Below are 23,210 nucleotides of genomic sequence, written 5' to 3' on the forward strand. Positions count from 1 at the left end.
GAGCTGGCAACAGGTTAACACTGAATTAAATGGAGGTCCATCAGTCTGTTCAGGAATACGTAGTCAGTACAATCCACATCTCCATACCAAAAATGAAAATGTCTGATTTCTTCCAGTCTGTAGAAATTAGGCATGGTTTCTAGAGTGTTTTCTCGGCAAGTCTCAATTCAGAAATTAGGATACAACTCTATTGGCAAGTGAGTTTAGAAGGTAAATATTATCCTCAATATGTACTTTAATAGTCCCTTGTTTGCTGTGTGCTGCCTAGTTTATTTTAAAATTTATATTGTCTCATTATTTATTCGTGCTTCATACAGATCATGTACCAAGTTCTTCATCAAACATGCTAAAAGAATAGCCCAAGGAGTTTACAATGTCAGCTGGGAGGCAGCTGGCAAGGACTGTCAGGCTAGTACAAGAAACATGGACTTACTGTTGGCTTGTACTCGTAAGCGGTGATCTTGGCACATGTTACTGAAATATTATCGAACTGAGCACGTTACCTGAATGAACACTGAAGTGCTATGTGCATCACGGCAAAATAGTTTTCAGGATGATAGGGAATAAGGTTATTTTAGGAGGTCAACAGTTCTACCCAAGCACAAGCAGAGGAGCGGTGTGTGTTTGTAATGAGGAAGCCATGAAATGGAAGGTTGAGAGCTCTGTTTTAGCTGTTTTTAGCTTAAATTGATGGTTGAAGTTCTGCAAGGCGACACCATAGAACCGAGTTAGCTATTAATTTGAAAAAAAAAATCATGCACAAAAGTAGATCTGTGAGTCATCAGCGGTGATTGTTGAATTTGTGTGTTCGAATGAGATTACTCAGAGGTAAGGTAGAGGAAGAAAAGGAGGGCCAGAGCTATATGGAACCTGCTCTGCAGGATGGAGGAAGGATGAGGACACCAAGAAAAAAGCCATTATGCTAAGCTGTAGGGGATGAATGTGCAGTTTGATACTCGGTAATTCTGGTACGCAGGTTTTAGAGTGATTGTAGTGCTCTTCCTACGGGCAGCCTTGGTTTCCTTCACTCTGACAGCTTTCTTCGTGTTCTGGAAGCACCAGGAGTCTGGTGGGAGAAGGGGAGGGATTGGAGGGAGCCTGTATGTACAAAAGCTGTTTTTAAAGACTGGAGTACGCGTGTCACTGGTTTTGTCAAAACAGGTGCCCGGTTTGAATAGTGAATCTTCCCTCACAAACCACAACCAAGCGGAAGAGGAATGTGACCCACATATCTCCTCTGTTCTGAATGCATTTGAGAGGAGCTTGACAGTCCTGGGCCGATCTGTGTTTTGTGAATGAAAATGCAGGACATCTTTTGGTAGCAGCTCTTCACGTGAAGTCCTCGGGCAAGACCTCTCCCCTGATCTCTGCTGTATGCAAGTTTCTGACGCTGAGGCTTCCCTCACAAAGGTGGCCCCGTTTCAATGATACTGTTTGCAGATGACGTCCAAAAGGCTTTTGAACAAATGGCTAGAGAATTACAGTGTCATAATGCAGATGAGGTGCCCATCAAAGTAACGTGCTCTGTGTCAGTGGGGAGCACAGCACTTGCCAGTTCAAGTGAGCCCTCTTTTTCCTTTTCTTTTTGAAGTGGCTTCATTTGTAAACATTGTAGATACGAAAACTCTCTTTAGGCTAAATTTTCAGAGCTGTTTTTCATTTGTTGATGTGACCGAGGTGGTGTTTTCGTAGACTGTTCCTTTGGCTGATCTTTGCCTGTGGAAGCCAAAGCCTGTGACATGCTGGGTGATGTTGCATTGGGAACAGTAATAGGAATCGGAGGCTGCGGTTGTAGATTTCTTGGAGCAGTGTTTCGCACTGCTGGGATACAGGCTTGAGAGCAAGTGGAGCAGAAGCTGATGTGAGGAGGATGCTCTCAGTGGTTCTGTTTTTTTAATATTTGTTCTAATAGTCAGACCTATTTTAAGAGAGTCTTCCCAGCTGCAAAGCAGATAATGTACTGTACCGTCTAATCCTGCTATGTGAATGAAGCTTGCTATCCCCCAAGTGCCTGCCAGTCTCTCTGCTTATTTATCACACTCCAAAGTGCAGCGTAACACATGCCTGAAGAACGGCCGGCTTCATCCTCTCCAGGAGCTTATTTAGACAGCATCCTGCAGGGAGGAAGAACTGAAGTTTGCTATAGCGCAAGCTGACAGAGCCAGTCCTCTGACTTACCTGTAACCTTAATCTCTCTGCTGAGCTCTTGTACGCTGACACATTTGGCAGCTCTTCTGGTGGAGCTGGAGAGAGCTGAAACTCGCCCAGCTTACGTGCATAAAGCTGCCTCTCTGCAGCGTGTGACTTGGCAGCAAAGGAAGCACATGGGACTAACGCATCCTTTCCCTGGGAAGGCTGCTGTATGCCAGGGCTGTTGAATCTGCTGTAAGCAGGTGACTCATACCCAGGGGCCCGTGGGCACCTGGTGGAATGTAATAAATAAGCAGTGTGGTTCAGTGATTCAACATGATCTCTGGCTCCCCACCCAAGCAGCGCAACAGCCTGCCCCTTTCTGCCCTCCTCCAGCTGCTCGTGCTCTGGCTTCCAGAGGAAGCCCTGTCTGCCTTTGATGTGTCCATACTGCAGGCTGCTCTCACAAAGCCTGTAAATCCTGATGCTCCCTTCATCTTTTAAGACCTGGAGACAAAACCTTCTCTGACTGTGGCTTGAGCTAGTGTATGCTAGTCATCACTGCAAAGCTGTTTGGTTGCATTTTGTGTCGGCCTACATGTCTGTGGTGTAAGTTCTGCAGGGTTGGTCTTTGCACTGGTCTGCAGTATGCCTGGGTGCCTTCTCAGTGATAAAAGATGAGTGAGAAGACAAAGATGAAATCATGCTGTAACGTGCCCCTTGCTCGGTGGCAAGGCTATGTCCTCTCTTTCTGCATTAACCTGAGCTGGTCAGAAAAAAGCCTGTCCCTTCCCTGGTGATCCTGGTGGCCTATCTGTGACTGAAGGCTAAAAGTAAATGAAAGCTGAAAGGGCTTTCCACAGAAATATTTGGGAGGGAAAGGCTGTTTCAGCTAGAAAACATTGTTTGTACAACCTGGAGCTAAAGGAGAAGGAATTAAGCCTGGGGGTGAGAAGGCATCTCCTAACTCATCAGAATAGAGAAATTCTGTTTTGGTTTCTCGTTGGAGCAATTTCCAAATGTGGCAAAAGGAAGGGTAAAAAAAAAAAGTTTTAAGCCAAGGTTTATTAAGTAAATGAAGAGGGAATTTCAGAGTGTCTGTGATGACCAGAGACTGGCCTGGGTGACTTGGGAGGTTCTTTCCTGTCTCGTGCTCCTGGCTGAAGAGGACACTTTCTCAGCATCAGCTGCCCCAAAGGATGCTGTAAACTCCCTCTGGCTTTGTGATGAAGCTGTGTAAGATATACTCTCCATCCTGCCCTGCCCCGTCCCTTTGTATCCTTGCAATGCGGTATCTGTGATGGTGAAAACCTTCACCTTTGTTTTTGCTTGTTTTTCTACAGGAATGGGAACCACAGATCATGTCATAGTGCTGGCTTCCACCAACCGTGCTGATGTCTTGGATAACGCCTTGATGAGACCTGGGAGGCTTGACAGGCACATCTTTATTGATCTTCCAACACTCCAGGTATATTCCACCTACTGCCCTGTTCTTACCATAATGCTAATGACTGAGGTGTCCCAGTCCTTGCTGGTGATTCACTGGCCTGGCAAAGGCTGGGCTTAGGAAGACAGAGGTGGTAAGCTTCTGTTTGCCTTTATTCTTTTGTGTGCTCTAAATCAGGGATTTGACATGCTAATGCAGTTGCTTGTTTCTCTGAAATGACAACTCGCTGTTTTTCAGTGTCTCTGTGCTGGTATGAGCTTTGGCAGTGAATTCTTCTGTGAGGTTCTCTTTGCCATGCAGATGCAAAACTATGTTAGTGTCTTCTCCCCAGGAAACCGGGAACCACCTTATTGGCAAATTGGCTTGTGTGAGAGCTTAAATTGCATGTGCCTTGAGCACCGTTTGTTCTTTAGGTTTATTGTCCTCACTATCCCTGTAAGGCTCCTCATTTTCCTTTAGGCAGCCTGTTAAGTTACATTCTCCTTCTGAATGCTTTTTAAATCCATTTACTAGGAGTCTTCCATGTCTGCTGTGTTGACATTGGTAGCACAGTTTTGGGAATAGGCTCAGCTGCAGTAAAGATCTGTCTGCTCTGCCAGCACAGGCTCTTCTTCTCCCATCTGTGCTTTACTGGCGTCCTCAGAGTTTTCAGTTAAAATACCTTAAATGCCTGATACAATCTGGCACCGGAAGCATGAACTGTGCAGCTGCCCTGGAGGAGGAAGGGGAAGAACCCTGGCAACTGAGGCCATTGTTTTAATCAGGATCTCCTGGACCAGCTGAATGAGTCACTCCTTGGCTACTTGCCAGCCGTCATCTCACCCCCACCTTCGCCTGGGAAATGGTCGCAGCCTAAGTAGCTAGTAGATGGGGTTTTCTTCGTTTGTGGCGTGTGAGGGCGCAGGTAGAGGCAGTCGGAGCTCCTTTCTGCGAGTGCTTTTATGGTAAGAGAAAAGTTAAGACAGGTCAGAGTGAAAGTTAGGAGGGGAGAGTGGCCCTGAGAGAGAAAGCAGTGACTCACGGTAAGCCTCCATACATCTGTTCTGAATTTGAGAGCTGGGTGTTTATCAGGGCTCCCGTAGCACTAAAGCGCTCTTAAGGACAGCCCTGCCCTCTGGTGGCAATGTCACCGTCCCCACTGCCAGAGGTCTGCTCCTCTCCTGCTCCCTACCATGCATCGAAGCTGCCACATTGTGAAGGCTTGCTGGGCTGAGGTGTTCTGCGTTCTTTACAGGAGAGACGAGAGATCTTTGAGCAGCACCTGAAGGGTCTCAAACTGATCCAAGATGCCAGCTTCTACTCGCAGCACCTTGCTGAACTGACTCCGGGCTTCAGCGGTATGACATGCTGTGTCCTTGCGGGGCTGCTCTGCCTGCTTCTATGCTAGTTCTGCAGTTCAACCTGGAGCTTCTTGGTTGCTTAGTTTTAACAGGGTGTTTTGGTCTAAAGGGCTTTTTTATTCAAGCCTTTTCCATCTCTGTGGAAATAGTGGGAACCTAACCAGCTCCCTGGTGAATGGAGCTGTGATGAGCAATTGTTCATGGCTATTTTCAATCTCCTGAAACTTCTGGGACTAGCAGGGGGTGGGGGGTGGGGAAAACACACTTTTATAATGCTTGGGTTCCTAATTCCGAAGAGGAGGAACCACTGCTCATGCTCCTGTCCAAGCTGTTGTTGAGGATGAGATGTTGCACTTCAAGGGAGAGACTCTTAAGTTGATATATGTTACCAGGAAAGCGATAGGAGGAATAAATAGCAATTACTTTGTCGGTCAGAGTAGAAATTGGACAACTCCTGGCTCCTACATCGAGCCTGTTTCCAGGGTAGGTCCCTGGGAGTTTGAAACAGCGCTGAGCAAGGGGCTCCAGAGTTCCTGTTTATGTGGAGTTCCTGGAATATCCTTTCTGGGTTTCCCCTCTAACAGGCCCCAGCGCACTGCCTCTTCGTGACTTCTTTCAGCAGCCCCCCGCCACCATCACCCCCACACACAAACTCAGAACAGATGTTCTTTCTCTTCCGCACAGAGGTTGTGCGGTTGCTGTATGAACAGTGCGGCAGCCCATGCCAACCCAGACTGCCCACGCCAGTCCCCTGTTGCTGAGAGCCAGCCTTGGCTTTAGCCTATTAATTGATTGCTGAACTCTGTCCTCTGTGTGGCAACGCAGCATTCACTGCCAAGGCAGTTGTATTGTTCAAATCCAACATAAACGCCATGGACTAGGTTTGCTCTCTGTTCCCAAAGAACAAAAAAAGCACGCTATTTGACTTCCTTAGGTCCTTCTCCAGATTTGTTCTTGCCTTTTCTGTCCTCTGAAATCTCTGTCACATAACAAATCCAATGTAACTCTTGTAAACTCTTGTCTACAGGAGCTGACATAGCGAATATATGTAATGAAGCTGCTCTTCATGCTGCTAGAGAAGGTCACAAATCCATCGATACTTTCAACTTCGAGTATGCTGTGGAAAGAGTCATTGCAGGTAAGTGACCCAGCCATTCTGTTGTTGTCTTACTAGTCTGTATCATGCTTCTTGAGAGAAGGCTCAAGTGAGGGGGTTACGTTTGAGGAAGACGGATGGGTCCTGACTGTGCTCTGTCCTGTAGAGCTGTCCTGAAGATCTTAGATGTTCAGAGAACATGCTGTGACCACAGCAAGACGTCAAATGGATCTCTCTTCCTGAATCTGCAGGCAGCCTGAACCAGTAGCTCAGGGAAGATGGCCAGTAGCAAAACAGTATAGAGGGGAATTCAAATCTGTATGGCTTTTTTAGTTTAAAAAGGTTTTTCTTAAAAAAAAAAAAAAAAAAAAAGAGTGGAAGTATCTCTGGGTTTTTCTTGCTGCTCTGGACACCTGCTACATAAACATGAATAGCAAATAGGCTGCGCATCCTCAGCAGCAAGAAATTAGAGATTTTTCTTTTTGGCCTCAAAGCCCAGGCTTTGATGAATTTGCAGAATAAACTGAAAGACAGTAGAGTACTGTTCTCCCTCTGAGAACATCCTGTCGGCCTTTCCCTGTCGCTTGTGTGATTGCCAGAAGAGGAACCTCTGGAGATTACCCTGTAGCAGTATATTATAGGGAGGGGAAAAAGAGTTCCCAGAACTCTTGACTTCACCTGAGGGATTTGAATCCGGTGAGTTTTGGTCTGAACTGCCCTGTAGCCAAGCCTTGGTTTTCATAATCAGACACTTACTGCTTCCGGCTGTGGTGTCATTACCAGAGGGTGAGCCTGGGCAAACAGAATGGCATGCTGTGCTTTTTCTTAATAGAATGTGTGGAACAGGATGTTTGTACTGGGTCAGTTATTTCCTGATCCTGGAATTTAGTCCTGAGTGTTTGCTTTATCAGAAAATGCCTAAACAATTCCTCATTTCAGAGAAGATTTTTGAGAAAATTCCCAACAGTTTCACCTGCCTCTTAAAAACAAAACCCTTGGAGTGCTTTGGGTAACTGTGGCCAGACTTGCACAAAGCCCAAACTGTACTCAGCAGCTCCCAGGAGTGGACAGCAAGACGACTCTCATTGTAACACAGAAGTCCTCATTGGCCAGAGCGAAGGTGTTCTTTACTTTCCCATCTGCAGGAGAGAAAGCACCAAACTTGTAGGGATTCACTTGGCTTTTCTTTCTGAATCCCACCCTTGCCTTGGTTCCCCAGACTTGGAAGGTAAGGCAAAAAGCAAGCAAGGCCACAGGGGATGTGTAGCAGAAGGGATATCTGGGATTAATGTGGTGGGGCATTGCAGGGCACGGGCTTCGGCAGTTTCACTGCTGACAAGCTGACTTGCTTCAGTAAGGCTCTGTGGTGTGTAGGAGGCCATAAAGTCTTTTTGTTGCTTAATCGGATTCTTTCATGTTAGCAGGTCCTGGCTATTTTTTGTAGACTGAGTCTAAAAGGCCCCAAACAACCCTCCAGGCCCATATATTAAATGTATTCTTGCCATGTAATAGGAACACTTCTGGGTTTCACAATCCAGAGGGCATTTCAGTTGCTATAAAAGCTGTTCTTGAAAGAAAGAAGATATTCCTGTGCTTTCCATTATAAGCTTCTGGTTTTAATAAGAGTGGTGTGGAACCAAAGAGAACTTTGCAAGTCCAGAGGCCCCATCAGCCTTAAAGCTTTGTGTTGCTGTAAGGGAGGAGTAAGAACTTCTCTCTGTGGTAGTCCCCATTGTGTTTTTAGTTTGGGAACAGAAAGCAGTCAGTAAGTCAGGTCTCCTGGGAGTGAGGGAGGAAACCTGCTGAGCCTACAGACGCATTTAGGGGTTGCCTTTAGAAGATGTAGCGAAGCCTATTTTCATGATGGGGTTTGTGTACACTGTGTAAGGCCAGCAAAGATGCACCAGAGTTGTTTCCTGGGTTGTTTGTCTCATAAATGTGGGAAGTACAGGCCTTCAGAGAATTTTCCTGCCTGGAGATTACTTTATATAGGAAAATAAATAATCTTTGTAGGCACACTGTGTGCTGTTGTGAAGAGTACAGTCCCTCCCTCCTTGGTGGGCTGACAGAGGAATACTTCCAGATTTTTTTAAGTGTGTGTGTGTATATATATATATATATAATGTGTGTGTATACATATATATACATCTTTCTGCGGAAAAAGATGTACAGGCACATGTGCACACACTGCTGAAGGCAGTGTAAGGGACTGACTGATGAAAATCAAGGCTGTTGCAATTAATCTGCTATTCCATCACTATCATGCCTCGTGGGGCAGAGTGGTTTCCAGGGTCCCTGAGCAGTAATTTTACACGATCTGCCACACTAATTTTGCTGTTTCCTTGTTTAATAAAGCTCTTGACTTTGTTTAAAAATTAATGTTAATAGAATGTTGTTTTCCAAGACATCAAGCAAGCTTGGTGTAATGCTGCTCTTGACTCTGCCTGCTCTACCCCCTACTGCTCCTGGCACTGTGCGGAGACATCGGCTTTAAAGTACTGGTACCTTTTTGCATTCAACATGCAGAGCTATAATGAGTGCTTGATATGCAGTGTATTCTGTACTTAACATATTTTCTACGTGCTAGAAGTTTTACTTCCATTCAGCATTTTTTTTTTTAAATCCTAATTGGACTTATTCTACGTTACGGACTACTGGGTTGGAAAATAGACACTTCCAAAAATCACCTTTTTGGAGGAAGTATTAAGTGTGAGTTATGGCTTAATTTGCTAGTTCTCAGGAGCCTGGGAATAAGCTCATATGGAGCATGCCATGTGTAATCAGAGATATTTCCAGGGTCTGGAGAAAGACTTTTGTATATACTCTTGGTCTTTTGCTGATTTGAACGCTCCTAACGCACAAGAATCTCAACTGGGACCTCTCTTATATAATGCAACATCTTGCTTCTCTCATGTTCTGCCTAAGGGACTGAAAGGCTGTACAGCAAATTCAGTATGATATTCTAGCTAGTCTCTGGTTTGCGTTTTGGTTTGTTGGGGTTTTTTTTTTCCAAATGGTAGACTGACTTGTTGCAGATCTGTCCCTGGGCAGAGATATAGTGTAACGTGCCTTTGGCAGAGCTGGGAACAGAACAGAGCTTTGCATTCTAGAGTTGTGATCTAATCGATTGTTAAATTATTTGTCTAATGATTAAGTCTGTTGTAAGGGGGGGGTTGGAGGGGGAGTTTCTGCCAGTGTTTTCAAGCAATCCAAGCATGGATTGCTTTCTACTGCAGGGACAGAGAGCACCTTCCATGGCATGTAATTGAAGGCCTTTTTACTGCCTCTCCCTAGACAGAGTGCAACGTGGAGCTTGCTGCTTGGTCAGCCACGGACCGTCCTAGCACTTAGCTGTACAAGATTATGCCCTACTGATTACACCTATTGCTGGCTATCTTATCGAATCCTTGTCTGTGTCCCTATAGGCACTGCCAAAAGGAGTAAGATCTTGTCACCAGAAGAGAGGAAGGTTGTGGCGTTTCATGAGTCGGGTCACGCGTTGGTTGGCTGGCTGCTGGAGCACACCGAGGCTGTGATGAAGGTAACTCCGCTACCAGCTGTTGGGTCATGAAGCCTGTCACTGGCTGGGAAGAGAGTCCTTTGGGGTTTCCCTGTCCAAGATGCGTTGATCGTTCTGTAGTACTTGTGTTGAATTCTGCTGCGTTACTCTGGCCTCCCTGAGCTTGGAGCTGTGAATACTGCAGCAAAACAAATGGCAAATATAGAATGCTAGAATCATTCTAGGTTGGAAAGGACCTTTAAGGTCATCGAGTCCAACTGTTAACACTGCCGAGTCCACCACTAAACCATGTCCCTAAAATATGCTGTGGAAAAATCCATTATTAGGCTCCATTGATGACAGTCGTGAAAAAACTGATTAACCATCTATAGGAGAAGCCTTGCAGTTAAAAGCCAACTGTGAAACTGTTTGGAGCAACTGAGTCTCCTGATGCTGCTGCTCAGTTCATGCACTTCCTCCAGGCGCAAAGCGCTGCTCCGTGTGTGCATGCGTGCATATATGATCTCTTTCCCTGCCGTGGCTTGCCAGCATGTTGCAGCCAGCGAAGCTACCATTGCATGAACTGCTCTGATACTGAGGGAAAGAGATGTGTTTTTCAGATTGGCGTGCTTGGGAGTTTGTCTGCCTGAAGCCCTTCTCTGTAGGGAAAGACCTCTCTTTGGCACCCTGGGGTGTGTTCTCTCCCATGTACATCTCCTTGAAAAGCCTGGACACTGGGGGGAGATGGGGAGTGGAAATGACAAGGGTGACAGCTCCTTGGCTTGTCACCAGCAGCAAATTCACTCTGAATGACCTATTGTATAAGCTGAACTGTTGTTAATTACTCTCATTTAATGGGTGGGGGAAATGGCTCTTATTTTTGTGAAGACATCCTATCTCTCTCCAGGTAGTGTCAGTGATTCTGGAACACAGTAAAGTGAACTCTGTTTGGCTTACATGCTCCAAAGCAACTCCTAAATCTCAGGATTTCACTGGCGTGCTGTTAAGGACAATTTCCTTCTAATTTCTTGAGCACAAAACGGCAGAAAGTGTATGTCTGTAGCTGTGAAGGCAGAGCCTTTGGCACAGGAATGGTGACATACTGCAGTCCCTGGCTGTGTCTCTGTAGGTCAGCCTGCCCCATAGCTTTCAACAAATTTCACTGGGAATGCAGGCCCCTTCCCTCTGCTGCTGTAGTTGGGAGCTCTTTTGTTCTCTGAACTGAGAGCGCTGCTCTGTGTTGCAGGTTTCCATAGCCCCTCGAACAAACGCAGCGCTCGGATTCGCTCAGATCCTTCCAAGAGAGCAGTACCTCTTCACCAAGGAACAGCTGCTGGAGAGGATGTGTATGGCGCTGGGGGGAAGAGTGTCTGAGGCCATCACCTTTAACAAAGTCACTACAGGTGAGGAGCCAGACCCTGGCACAGGCAGGTGGAGCTTGTGCTGAGAGAGCCTCAGCTTCTGCACTTGCTCTGTCCGACGGTGATCTGAGCAACAGGCAGAGGTTTCCCACCCTGGGAAGGAGAAATGTCCAATTGCGTGTTTTGATCTTGGGCTTGCGTTTGTGAGCATGGAGGTCCCTCGTTGGTGGTTGCCGCTGTGTTGTCTTAGGTTCGTCCCAAAGCCTAAGGCCACAGATGCAGTTACTCAGTGAGACTCTCGGCTCATGGCAGGGCCTGAAGCTTTCCGTGCCATGTTTCCAACTAGTTACATCCAAATGGGATAACAGCAGGCAGTGGCAGGTAAGCGTTCCACGTGAGCTAGCTACCAGTAGATTCACTCGCTGTCGTGCATGGGTCCTGCAGTACGTGTAGAAAGGTCCATCAGCAGGTGGAGTGTTCACCTCCGTGGGCTCCTGTGGGTCCTCTGGTCTCTTGACTAGTGGAATGCCTGTTTGTGCAGGATGTGCTCCTCTTGCACTCAGCTTGGAGCTGGTAAGCATTGCATCTCTCTCCTGCCTAGGAGCACAGGATGACCTGAAGAAGGTGACCAAGATAGCCTACTCCATGGTGAAGCAGTACGGGATGGTGCCCAGCATCGGGCAGCTCTCCTTCCCAGACCTGGAGAGTGCAGCTGGAATTGGTCGGCGCCCTTTCAGCCAGGGACTTCAGCAAATGATGGACCATGTAAGGCCACCCTCGGTTACGCATTTGGGTTTGTTCTTTACTTTCTGCAGTTCAGTAAAAAAAAAATGCAAGTAACTTGCACCCAAACAGTTTGCATTTTTCTGTTAGCCATTAAGTAGTAAATTTCAACAACTGAGCACTTACCTAGTCTATGCCAGTGTATTAGGACTATGCAGTGAGGCATTAAGAACAGGCAGAATCACATATAGCTGTGAGTTCAGCCCAATAGCACTGTGCTGCCTGAAGCTGCAGCGAGTGGCTGTGAAATATGCTGCAATGCATAAAACCGACTGTGAAAGCTGCAGTCCTGGTTCCAGCGTGGACAAGACCCTGGTGAGCTTCTGGGAAACAGGAGGTTCAAATGTGATGTTTGGAGAGAGGGAGAAATGCTTTGCGGGGGAAGAAGGAATAATCTGGGGAGACTGGGGGGTTGTTGCAGAACTGCGGATGAATACCTGGCTAGGGAAAGATTCTGTTGCATGAAGTCTCTCCAGGCCCTCAGGGGTCCCATGTATATTTAAGCATGGCTGTCCAATTATTAGACTACAAGAAACCTGTGTCTTAAAGTCTCAGTTGCACAATTTAAATGTCTCCACTTCCTAGATCAGAGAGGCTATCTAACCAAAATGATGGTTCAGACTGACTGAAAAACGTTAGCCTGTTTTGACAGGAAATTGGGCTTCATTGCTGCAAAAAACATTGCCTTAGTTGAAAAGTCAAATAGCTGGAAACAAAAAAGCTCTGGTTCAGAAGCACTATGGTTGTGCTTCCCTGGGATTTGTGCTGAGCTGCACCTTTTGCTACTGGACAGCCTCCTTAATTTCTGCATTTCCCATCAGCTGGGACTCTGCTGAAGAGTTGTGCTCGTGCAGGTGTTTACTGTTCCTTATCATGAGTACTCCTTTGGCTTTTTTTCAAACAATGTATCTGTATTTTCTGTTGATGGGAACCCCTTTCTGTCTGGCTCAGTTTGCAGATTCCATCCCTCAGTGCTCTCCTTGTTTATCCACGTGTCGTGTTTGTTGCCAACTGTGCTCCAAATCTCTCTTCTTGTTACCATCTTCTAGGAAGCAAAAGTCCTGGTGGCTCAGGCTTACCGGCACACAGAGAAACTCTTATTGGAGAACCGGGACAAGCTGCAAACAGTAAGCTGGGAGTTGTGTGGGTTTTGTGTTGTTGTTTTTGGTTTGTTGGTGTTGTTTTTTTTTTTAACTGGTGTGTTTTGCCTTGCTACTTTCTGTGCTCTGTAGCTCAGCTGTTGCGGTGTCTCTGGTCTTAGAAAGCCTTGTAGTGGGAGTGCTGGGGTTCATGTTGTGAACAAGTGACTGTTCACTGCATATCCCCCAGATTAGGAGCAGGCACAGGGAGGAGTGTGGGCCTTTTCCAGCAGTGAGTAGTCTGCCTCCTGACACCAGCTGGTATTTGCAGGGTAGAGGAGCAGGAGTGCTCTGTGGAAGTGATCAAAGCTAGAATTTGTGTCCCTCACCTGCACTTCTCTGCTAGCCTCTTGGCAGTGTAATTTCCTGGAAAGCAGACAGTGACTGGTTTAGTGAAGCCTGCAAAGGCAGGAACAGCTCATCCTTCCAGGTCCTGTAGACGTACAGGACTGTTTCTGGCTTTGTTGAAGGAATATGGGACCTGTCGCCTTGCCTGACTGGTGCTGGTTCATACTTTTTGGTGACTCCAGGCAGTTTTCACCTGCCAGCTCCTTGATACCTGATGCAACAAGGAATCTTTGTTGCAAGGTAGAGCTTTGCCTCCTCCTCTTTGTGTCCTGACAGTCCCCTAGTCAGTCACTCTGGCATGTCCCCACCTCTCTGCCAGGAGCTCTGTACCCATCGCTCTGGGCTGAGCCACGCTTGGGTTGCAGCACCCTGTGTATCTACTTGATCTTTCCTTCAGAAGTCTGGTCCATAACATCCAAAATGACCAGGAGTCAACTTAGCATTGCATGTTTTGCAAATAAAACAATCCTTTTCCTTAAATCTTCTTTTCAAACAAACAAACAACAACAACAACCCCTTCAGCTACGCAACTGCAGGCCTCCTGTGTGTAATAAGGTAACCAGAGCTTGCTTGCTCGGACACCCTGCTGTTGGCCATATCACAGCCCTGTCCCCGGGACAGTGCCCTGGGAGCGCTCTGAAGGCAGGCGTTGTTAGGGGGTCTCCTCTCTGCAGGCTTCCTCTGTTCTGATGCTTTCATTTAACAGCAGTCAGATGTTTGCTAGGGGCTCATCACAGAAAAAAACTTTTAAGTTAAGCCAAAGTATCTACAGAGTAAATGTTTCAGTTGCCAGGCCAGGGTGTTGCATCTTGTCAGCAGAATTGAGCCGTTCTGTGTTTGACAGCCACCTGCTGATCAAGTGCGGCCCTTCTGCTGGCAGAGGGGCCAGAGAATTCAACTTTTCTGGAGAGGAACTTCTGGTGACCTTCAGCCCGTGCCTGCAGGAACAGACAGCTCTTTGTTATCCCTGTGCGTGCAGGGGAGGGGTGTGGGTCTGGCTCTGGTCTCATTTGCTGTTACTTTGGCGTCTTAGACGGGCAGGGCCACAGGTGCAGTGACAGTGGCAGGAAGGGCACTTCTCTAATTGTTCCCGGAGTTCTGAGTCGCCAAATCATTCCCTAGAGCTTGCTTTATTGCCTCCAGTCATACTACGTATTCCTGGCCAAAAACGCTCTTGTGAAAGGTGCCGGCAGCCTGGAGAACTTTGTACTGGCTCCAGCAGGCTTTTGGGTCACCCCGTCTGTGGCGTGGTAGCCAGGGGTCTGCTCCTCGTGGGCTGCAGCACGTGCTGTGTCCAGATGTTGAGATCTGAGTTGAGCTGGCAGGGAGAGTTCAGATCAGTTCAGGGAGGCTGTTTTCAAACCCCTGTGCCTCATTATGCCTTATTTACTCTTTCTAGCTGTCTCATGCCCTCCTGGAGAAAGAAGTGATAAATTATGATGACATTGAAGCTTTGATTGGGCCTCCACCCTATGGGCCAAAGAAGATGATAGCTCCTCAGAGCTGGCTTCAAGCGGAGAGAGACAAGCAAGACACAAGAGATGAAGAAATGCCCCAGCAGCCACCAAACCATGAGGAGGAGGAAGAACCACGCCTGAGACCAGTATGAAACCCACCCCTGATGTGGAACGGGAGAACTCTAGAGGCTTCTTTTGGACACAGACCCTTTCCCTTTTCAGCTCCAGAATCAAAGATACTGAGCAGGGAATCTCTGTGCTGCTGTTACCCAAAAATTAAGGGATGGCTATGCTGGCTCTTTTAATGAGCTTTTCCCTGCAGGAAGGAGAACTCCTTAGGATTTTGAAATTGATTCTCAGCAGGGTAGTAGTGGTTACGAGTTGGGTAAGTGTAATCTGCTGGAAAGATTTCTTGTACACAGGAGCAGTGTACATGTTCTTAAGGGTGAAAGATTGTGCGGAGTCCTTGTAAGCCACCTCTCGCTACGGTGTGTGACGTGGCAGGAGTGCGGGGCCGTTCCCTTCAGTGCCAGAATGGTCAGTGAAACCCCTGCGAGACTCTCCAAGTTGGCTACGGTGCTGTAGTTCTTGTGCGACTCCGCTGTAACCTTTGATCACCTCTGCTGCTGAATATAAAATAGAAGCTGAAAAACAGACTTCGCTAGAATAAACTGTCCGTAATGTCTGCTGTGTTTGTAGAATATATCAAAACGTGGATATGTGTTTTGGCACGTACATAGCTTTATTATAGCTATGGAGTTGTACAGGACAAGGGCTTTCTTCTCTCTGGCCAATAACTTATATTCAGTTTTTATAGCAAGCGTCTCGCAAGCAGAGATTGAGGAAAACCTGTGTGCAGAACCCAACATAACCCTGCAGCGTGATGTTAGAAGCTAGCGTTGCAGAGAGTGGCTGCGAGTTACACGTTGGAAGGCTGTTTGTTCGGTGGCACTGCTGGTTCAGAGCTGGAGAGGTGTTCTCAGTAACTCCGGCAAAAGCAGGTGTGTCCGTTGGGAAGCCCCAGTAAAAACCTGACGGTTCCTCTGGCTCCATCCTCATGGCTCTTGTAAAACAAGCTGTGATGACATGGTTGTCTGCCGTTCACCAGGGAAAGCATTAAAATGGTCGTTGGTGCCTGGTGTGCTCTGGCTGGGTTAATCTTTTAGGAAGGATTATTGTCTTCAGTTACTCCGTGAGGATTGTCTGTGACCTGAAAGACCCCAGCCCAAGCCCAGTCTCTGACAGCTTTCAACTCCCACCCTTCAGGCCTCAATCATAGTCCCCGGGCTCCTCTTCAGGCGGGAGCACAGAGCCTCTTGGTTCCCCTCGTGATGGCGGGGGGGATGTTCTGCCAGGCCTCCTGTCCCCTATCCCAGCGCAGAGCCACCTGCGTACATGGAGCCCCGAGCCCTCCCTGGGGTATCACTGGTTGTCATCCCCGTAGTGGCAGTGATTTCCCTTGCTTTTAGGGGGAGAAGTAGTTTTCTAAATTTGAGATGCTAATGTGCCTCTATTTTTTTTTTTTCTTCCAATCCTGTTTGTTTCTTCACAAGTTCATTCTTTGAATTCACTTTTCCAGCAGCAGATGAAATGTCAAGTGTTCTCTGATCTTATTTTTAAAAAGTTGTAGCTGTGTTCTGGGCTGCCTGAATAAAACCCTTTGCTGGGAGGATTCAGTTCTGTGGAGCCAAGGGTGACAGCCATAGTGGTGCTACGCTGGGACACTTGTGGGGACGGCGCAGGGTCCTTGGTGGCTTCCAGGGTGCAGCCGGCATGGCCGTGCCATCTGGTGGCATGCTGTCACTCCCAGGCCGAGTCCACAGCTCACGCTACTGCAGGATCCAGGCTCTGCCAAGGTGGGTGGTGGTCCCCTGACCCCTCTCCTGCCGCAGGGGAGAAGCTGGTGCTGCCCACCCCGAACTGGGGAAGGTGGCCAAGCCCTGCTGGGGCGGATGGCGGAGCAGGGTGCTGCTGTGGGGCACGGATGTGGAGGGGAACCCCCCCCGGAGTCCTCGGGGACCTGGGGACGGTGTAACCCCAGCCCTGTGTCCGTCCCATCCCGCCGGGCATGTGTCCAGCCCGGGCTGGAGGCGCTGGCCGCAGGAGAGGGCGCTGCAGCAGCACCTTGCAGGACTGTAGCTGCTTCTCCTGCCCGGGCCAGCCCTGCGAGGGTGCCCGGCAACGGGGCCGAGCCTGGGTGCCGGGCCGGGGCACCGTCCGCCCCTCTCCTCCCTGCCGGTGCTTCGCCCGCTCAGTGTGCGCGGGCCCTTTAAGCTGGCGCCATCTTTACTGCGGGCGCGGTGAAGCTGCCGCCAGGCGTTCCCGGCGCAGTCGTTCTCATTGGGCCGTTCCGGCGGCGCTGCCCATTGGCCGCCGCTGCCTCACTTCCGGCGTGCTCGGCGCCTCCGCTTCCTTTTCCGGTCGGCCATTTGCCGTGGCGGGAGGTGAGTCGCGATGCTGCCGCGGCCGGGGGGCTCCATCCGCCGCCATCCGCCCACCGGGGGCTGTGCCTCGGGCCGGGGACGCTCGGAGCCCCGCGCGGGGGCCGCGGGCTGCGCGGAGGGCCGGGCCCGGGCGGGGCGCTGGCAGGGTCCCGGCCTGGGCCCGGGCCGGGCCGGGGGTAGCGGGCTCGGGGGCGCTCTGGGTCCGCCCTGGGTGGCACGGGGGCCGGGGAAGGGCCCCTGCCCAGGTCACCGGGGGAGGCGCTGCGGCCCCGCTACCCCGGCGGGGCCGGCGGCCGCCTTTAGCCCTGCCCGTGTCCGCAGGCCCCAGCAGCCATGGCGCCCAGCCGCAATGGCATGATCCTGAAGCCCCACTTCCACAAGGACTGGCAGCGACGAGTGGCCACATGGTTCAACCAGCCCGCCCGCAAGATCCGCAGGTGAGTGCCCGCGCCCCGGCTTCCCTGGGCCCGCTCCTGCCGGGCCTGCTGCCGCCTGCTTTAGCTTGCGTCGCTGGGGGGGGTTGTCTCTCGTCTTGTATCGGGTTGCTTAGGAAGCTGAAGCACTGCGTCTTTTATTTGTAAGCTGTTTCCCTCACCTTACTTGTTAAAGGTTCTGGGATTGCAGCAGGGTGCTCGTGTGGGGTCTCTGGTCGGGCTCAGGCTCCAGCCCATGCCGTTCCAGCTGCAGTCAAGTGATGAGAAATCTCCGGAATCGCTGTACCACGTTGATGATTCCCTCGAACCCTTGTATATCTGATGACTGCGGCTGTTCTGTAAAAGCAGGCGTCCGCCTCTCTGAGCTGCTGGGCCGGTGTTGTGTTTGTTTCCGAGAGATCCCCATGTGGCAGACGTTGCCCGGCAAGGGAGGTCAGCTGGCAGTGCAGGAGTGGCATATCTGGCAGAAGTGCAGTGTTCCTCATCGCTGTCCCCTTGTCCCTTTTGACGTTCCAGGAGGAAGGCCCGCCAGGCGAAGGCTCGCCGCATCGCTCCCCGTCCCGTGGCTGGGCCCATCCGGCCTATAGTGAGGTGCCCTACTATCAGATACCACAAAAAAGTTCGTGCTGGCAGAGGCTTCAGCCTAGAAGAGCTTAAAGTAAGTACGGAGCGCTGATCCCAACCCGATAAAACCAACCCTGAGTCTGAGCTTGGTTGTCTTCTCCTGTTCTTCTGCATGTAGACAACATGCAAGTGACTTGCCGAGATGTGGGTATCTGCTGATGCTGGCTGAGCCGGGGGAGATGTCTGCTGGTGTTGGCTCTACAGGAGCAGAGAAAATACTGGTCTTGCCTTTTCTTTGTAGCCATGGGGTGGGGATGCAGCAGAGTACATCACTGAATGGTTGTTTTGAAAAGTAAATGTCCGTTTGTCTGGTCAGACTGTCACTTGAACAAATTCCAGTAAAGTTGGATTCTGGTAGTGCCTTAATTGAGTCTCCTAAATGTCTTTTGGGGAAAAAGAAAGACTAATAGCTTCTTCATTAAATTCTTTTGGGGTTTTTTTGCGAAACACGTTTCTGCTAATGCTAAAAATTTTAGCTGACGTGAATCCCTTTGTGTTGCGGACCGAGTAAACCGCTCTCAACTTATCCCTAACAGAAGTAAGGGATGTTGTGCCAGGAAAAGGAACCGTTCTGCCTAGCCTCACGGAGTAGCTGTGGCTGTTTCTCGTGCAACAGCTACGAGTTGGTTTAGGAACACTTAAAGTCTGTGGGAAGCATTCAGTGCCCTCCGTTGCTTCAGGAAACCGTTCTCGATGACCTTCCCAGGTGTGCTGAGCTGACGAACTTTTTAAAGCTGATCGTGGTGGTCTGCAGAAACCCCCACCCGCATATTTCCACACAGTCGGCAGGAATAAACATCAGTGCTTGCTGGCAGCCAGCATCTGCAGCCGCCTCTTGTGCATTGTTTAGTATCTAATTAAAATATTTATAACAGTGAAATTAGTGCACTGAAGCAGTAAAATTGTTCTTCTGGATGCCAAATGCTTCATTACTTTATTTTTCTTTAATTTTTCGATAATGGTGGAATACAAAATGGTACGCAGATGTTTGTTTTTAAACAGAAAATGCGATTATTTCTTGTTTAAGATGGTTACAAAAAAATACTTTTTTAATGGAGCTTCCAGTATTCAGTGAACCAGAGTTATCTGCCGGTTGACTTCATAAATTTCTGTCTCCTGTGCATCAGACTTTAAACGTCCCCCTCATAATTCATCAGGGGTTGCACTTTGCTCTCCTGAGGAAATCCATCTGCAAAAATTACTGTGAAGTCTGGGTAACGTTTTAAGCATTAGAATACAGACACCAGGACGCCCTTTGCCTGTGGCATAGTCGGTCCCTCTTGCCAGACCCTCGTGCTGCCGACGGCCGTTGGTCGGATGCCGAGCCTTTCTCCAGACGCTGTAGCCTGTGATGGCTGCCCTGGAACCCTTGTCTGGCTGATGACCAGAGCGGCTCCCGGCAGTAGCACGGTGACGTTGGGAGCTGTCGGATGCTGACACTGTGCGCTCTCTCTTCAGCTCGCTGGCATTAACAAAAAGTTTGCCCGGACTATTGGAATCTCTGTGGATCCCAGGCGACGCAACAAGTCTACCGAGTCACTGCAAGCCAACGTGCAGAGGCTGAAGGAGTACCGCTCCAAGCTTATCCTCTTCCCAAGGAAGCCAGCTATGCCTAAGAAGGGAGACAGCTCTGTAAGTACTTGGCTCCTAGAAACATTTCACAGGGTCTACGTCCAGTAATGTTTTCAAAGGGTTGGTCACAGCCTGTCCCGGTGCCGTGGTGTGCAGTCAGGCAGCACTCTTGAACGCTTTTTGTAACGTAAATCCCCCAGGAGGAGAGCAGCCCTTCTTTTGGGGGCAATGTGGTTCCCGTGCACGTGTGTAGGGATGACTGAGCCCAGTGCAAGGCTGGGCCTGGTAGAGTCGACTTCCACATGGACTCTCCTGGGTTGCAGTAATGCTTTGGACAGACTTTTGGCCTAGGGATTGCCGTGCTGCTGAAGGGGTGCAGCTCAGACTTGAGGCTGGGCTCCTCGGGTGGTCTGTTTGCTGAAGCTTTGATCATTGCCCAACCGGTCGAATTTTAGTTTATGAAGCTAAATTGTTGGAATGGCTGAAAAGTCTGCCTGGAGTTCTGTTGTGCTGTGGTGACAGCTACATGGAAAGGGTGAGGAAGGCGAGGACATACTTATCAGTGGAGTAGTTCAGTGAAAGCCGTGCGTAAGGCAGTCTCGAGAAGGTTGTTGCTGTTGACATACAAAAATGCTTTTCATTAAAATCTCACAGAGATCCAGACTGTAGTTGGCTTTCCTTGTCTGTCCTTGGCTCTGCCTCTGGTAAATACACGCTTCCCGTGGGGCAGTGCGAGTCATCGGACGAGGTGGTGTGCTCAAGCCGTCCTCAGTCTTCTGTCGGCTCTGAGCTGCTTAACCACAGTGGAGCCCGCCGCACCCAGGCTGCTCTTCAGAACAGGGGAGGAAGGGGCTTGAGCTTCTGTACCAGTAGGTAGACACTTGCATCTGGAATACTGTTTCAAGTTTGTTTACTTGAAATCAACTATCTAAAATAAAACTTAATCATTTTTGTGCAATGCCATACTCTTAAAGAAGCTGGAATTGGCCTTAGAAGGAATTGCTGAGGAATACACTGGGTATGAAACTAAAAATGGCACAGTAGATGTCAACGTTTTTTCCAGCTGGCAGAACTCCCGAAAGGCCGCTGTTCCTCTGGCCAGGTCCGGGCGGATCGATAGCCAGGCAAAACACAGGTGGTCGACGCGGCACGTTGATACCAAATACTCCTGTAGCTGTGTGGCTGAAATGCTGAATTTGTTACCAGTCGGTGTTAAATCTCTGGTCAGAATTATTAACAGCCTGTTTAAGTGAAATACTGCTTTTTTAAATAATGGTTTTTGTCGTCTTGTTATGCAGGCTGAGGAACTCAAGATGGCGACTCAGCTGACTGGACCGGTTATGCCGATCAAGAATGTAAGTGTAATTAAATCACGTTCTCTGTGTGACAAAACTGAGACTTAAACTTCATGGAGAGGATTCTCTTCTCGCTCTTCTCCAGTTAAGGGCTGCTGTCTCCAGAGTCTTCCCATCCTGGATCAAAGAAAACCAGGAACAAGTCAAGCTTGTCCTTGTATTTTGCCGAGATCTGTTTGGTTTCTCGGTGTTGCAAAGCCGACTGCAAAGAACTAATTACTTGGAGCTCCCCTAAACTTTTTATCAACTGAGGAAGTCCTTAAATCATGAGCTGTGTTTCTGGGTCCAGAGGAGAGCTCCAGGCACCAGTGTCGGGTTCGAGTCAAGATGTGTTGGTTGGGAATAATCATACATGAGTTCCACTTCTGCCCTAAATGGCAGGCGGGAGAAGCGCAGCTACGTGTGCTCTCCGGAGGAGGCTACGGGGGAACCTGCACGTTAACCCCCCCCAAACTGCACGGTTCCTGCAGGGACACAGGGTGAAGCGCACATAAAGCATCTCCAGCGCGTGTTGGTGCTCAGCGCTGTGTCCTCCAGGCAGGCCCCAGGGTTGTTTGTCCACTTGTACCTTTGGGGAGCTCGTCCTCCTGTGAAATTTGGGGCACTTAAGGTTGCCGGTTGGGGCGAGGGGTGCGTTCTGGCAGCCCAGGCAGATCGCGTAGTCATCGTTTGTCTCAAAACCCTTGCTGCTTCCAAAAAGTGCTGTTGATGCGCCACAAACCTGACTGAGATTTCATGCTGCTGCTTGGTTTTTGTGGTTTTTTTTTCCCTGGTATGTTCTGGCCTTGCGCTGACATGCGCTGGCGAATTAGGAACTGGTTGAAATGAGGTGCCTGGTGGAGTGATGATAAAGGCAGGGCGTGTAGATAGATGGCATTAAATGCTCTGTTCTTAACGGCGTCCTGGAGCTAGTGGTAAAAATGTAGCGAGATTAATTGTGTTAAACCTTAAATGCAGTCTTCTCTGGGAGCCTCTGATGTGCAGTCTGACTGTCTGGCGCTCTCTCTCACTAGGTTTTCAAACGGGAGAAGGCCCGTGTTATCTCAGAGGACGAGAAGAACTTCAAGGCTTTTGCCAGCCTGCGCATGGCTCGGGCTAATGCCCGTCTCTTTGGGATTCGTGCGAAACGCGCCAAAGAAGCGGCAGAGCAGGATGTGGAGAAGAAGAAATGAACTGTTCTCCCTAGAACTGTCAATAAAAAAAATGTAGAAATATGAGTGTGCTGTCTTTTTAGGGCAAACGTGCAGGACTGAGCTGCCCTGTGCTGCCTGCGCCTGCCTGCTCTGCTGCAGCACCCGTACAGCGCGTGCTGGTGCGGATCGTGGGCCGCTCTGCGTGGAGGGATGCGGTCCAGGGGAGTCGCTCTTCAGGCGTGGGAAGCCTCATTTGCTCTGATTAGAGACTCCAAACTTCCCTGAAAGCGAGCGAAACAAACGCCTCAGCCTTGCACAGCTCCCCTCAGGGAAGCCTCTGCTTTGCCTCCCCGTGCGCTGGAGCCTGACCCAGTCTGTGTAAGGGGCTGCTGAAGCTGTCGAGAGGTTTTTTTGGGGTACCCCCTCCTTGACAGGCTTTGCTTCCCACCCACCTCTCTTCTATGCCGTTGTTTCAGATGTAATGATTTCCACACCTCTGCCTGTGGTTCTGCGCGAGGCCGAGCAGTTGGCTCTGCTGTAGAAGGTGGGGTGCCGTGGTGGGTGTCACCTCCCTGTGCTTCGGGCTGCTGCTTGCCCTGTCAGCCTCACCTGGGGACCCACGGTGCTCGCTGGGGCAGTCACCCGCTCTCCCTGGACGGGTTGCCCAGGCTGGGGTCCTGCTCCCCGGTTTTGGAGGGGTGCAGGGGGAGCGAGGCGGGACCCCAGCACCTGCTCTGTGCTTGCTGCCGCTTGCCGCTGGGTGGAGCGGAGTCCCAGTGCTGGACTGCGGAGTCCCAGTGCCGGACTGTGCAGCCACCCTGTACAGCTCCCTCGGCGCGGCCCTGGGCTCACCCGGCTTCGCTTCAGCCCCTGGTGCTGTGCGCGGGGACCTTTAAGCCATTTCTTTAGACAAACATTCCTCTGAAGAGGAGCCCAGCCCTGCCCTGGAGAAGGGTCTGGGGGGCTCTGGCCCATCCTCGTGGCTCCTGGGCTCTGCCTGCTCTGTGGCCGTGTCCCTGCCTGTCCCAGGACAGGGGACTGGTGCGAT

The 23,210-nt window shown here is 49.7% G+C and overlaps 2 protein-coding genes and 1 non-coding gene across 4 annotated transcripts in view; all 3 read left to right on the top strand.

The window, feature by feature from the left end:
• SPG7 (SPG7 matrix AAA peptidase subunit, paraplegin) overlaps nt 1-16,891 on the top strand; it is a 34,823-nt gene extending 17,932 nt beyond the window's left edge. The window contains exons 10-18 of one of the 2 annotated variants that reach the window (XR_012044226.1): nt 3,474-3,598; nt 4,812-4,914; nt 5,945-6,055; nt 9,439-9,554; nt 10,759-10,915; nt 11,475-11,638; nt 12,706-12,783; nt 14,543-15,601; nt 16,225-16,891. Coding sequence is in view for 1 of the 2 variants with exons in the window: in XM_072873745.1 (XP_072729846.1) it covers nt 3,474-3,598; nt 4,812-4,914; nt 5,945-6,055; nt 9,439-9,554; nt 10,759-10,915; nt 11,475-11,638; nt 12,706-12,783; nt 14,543-14,752 (1,064 nt within the window). In the remaining variant the exon portion in view is untranslated. Of the gene's footprint in view, nt 1-3,473; nt 3,599-4,811; nt 4,915-5,944; nt 6,056-9,438; nt 9,555-10,758; nt 10,916-11,474; nt 11,639-12,705; nt 12,784-14,542; nt 16,195-16,224 lie in introns of those variants that run through there. The other variant, XM_072873745.1, reaches the window with a different exon arrangement.
• A 53-nt stretch (nt 16,892-16,944) lies between these two features.
• Nucleotides 16,945-22,246, top strand: RPL13 (ribosomal protein L13). Its single transcript, XM_072873746.1, has 6 exons — nt 16,945-17,044; nt 17,366-17,481; nt 17,995-18,136; nt 19,561-19,734; nt 20,973-21,029; nt 22,043-22,246. The coding sequence occupies exons 2-6, from the start codon at nt 17,378-17,380 to the stop codon at nt 22,199-22,201; spliced, it is 636 nt and encodes a 211-aa protein (XP_072729847.1). The 5' UTR covers nt 16,945-17,044; nt 17,366-17,377; the 3' UTR covers nt 22,202-22,246.
• Nucleotides 17,737-17,818, top strand: LOC140657179 (small nucleolar RNA MBII-202). The gene has a single exon (XR_012044237.1). It is a non-coding gene; the product is annotated as a small nucleolar RNA MBII-202 (small nucleolar RNA).
• Nucleotides 22,247-23,210: the final 964 nt, after the last annotated feature.

This window comes from Ciconia boyciana, chromosome 9 (genome assembly GCF_034638445.1).
Source record: "Ciconia boyciana chromosome 9, ASM3463844v1, whole genome shotgun sequence".
NCBI lineage: Eukaryota > Metazoa > Chordata > Aves > Ciconiiformes > Ciconiidae > Ciconia > Ciconia boyciana.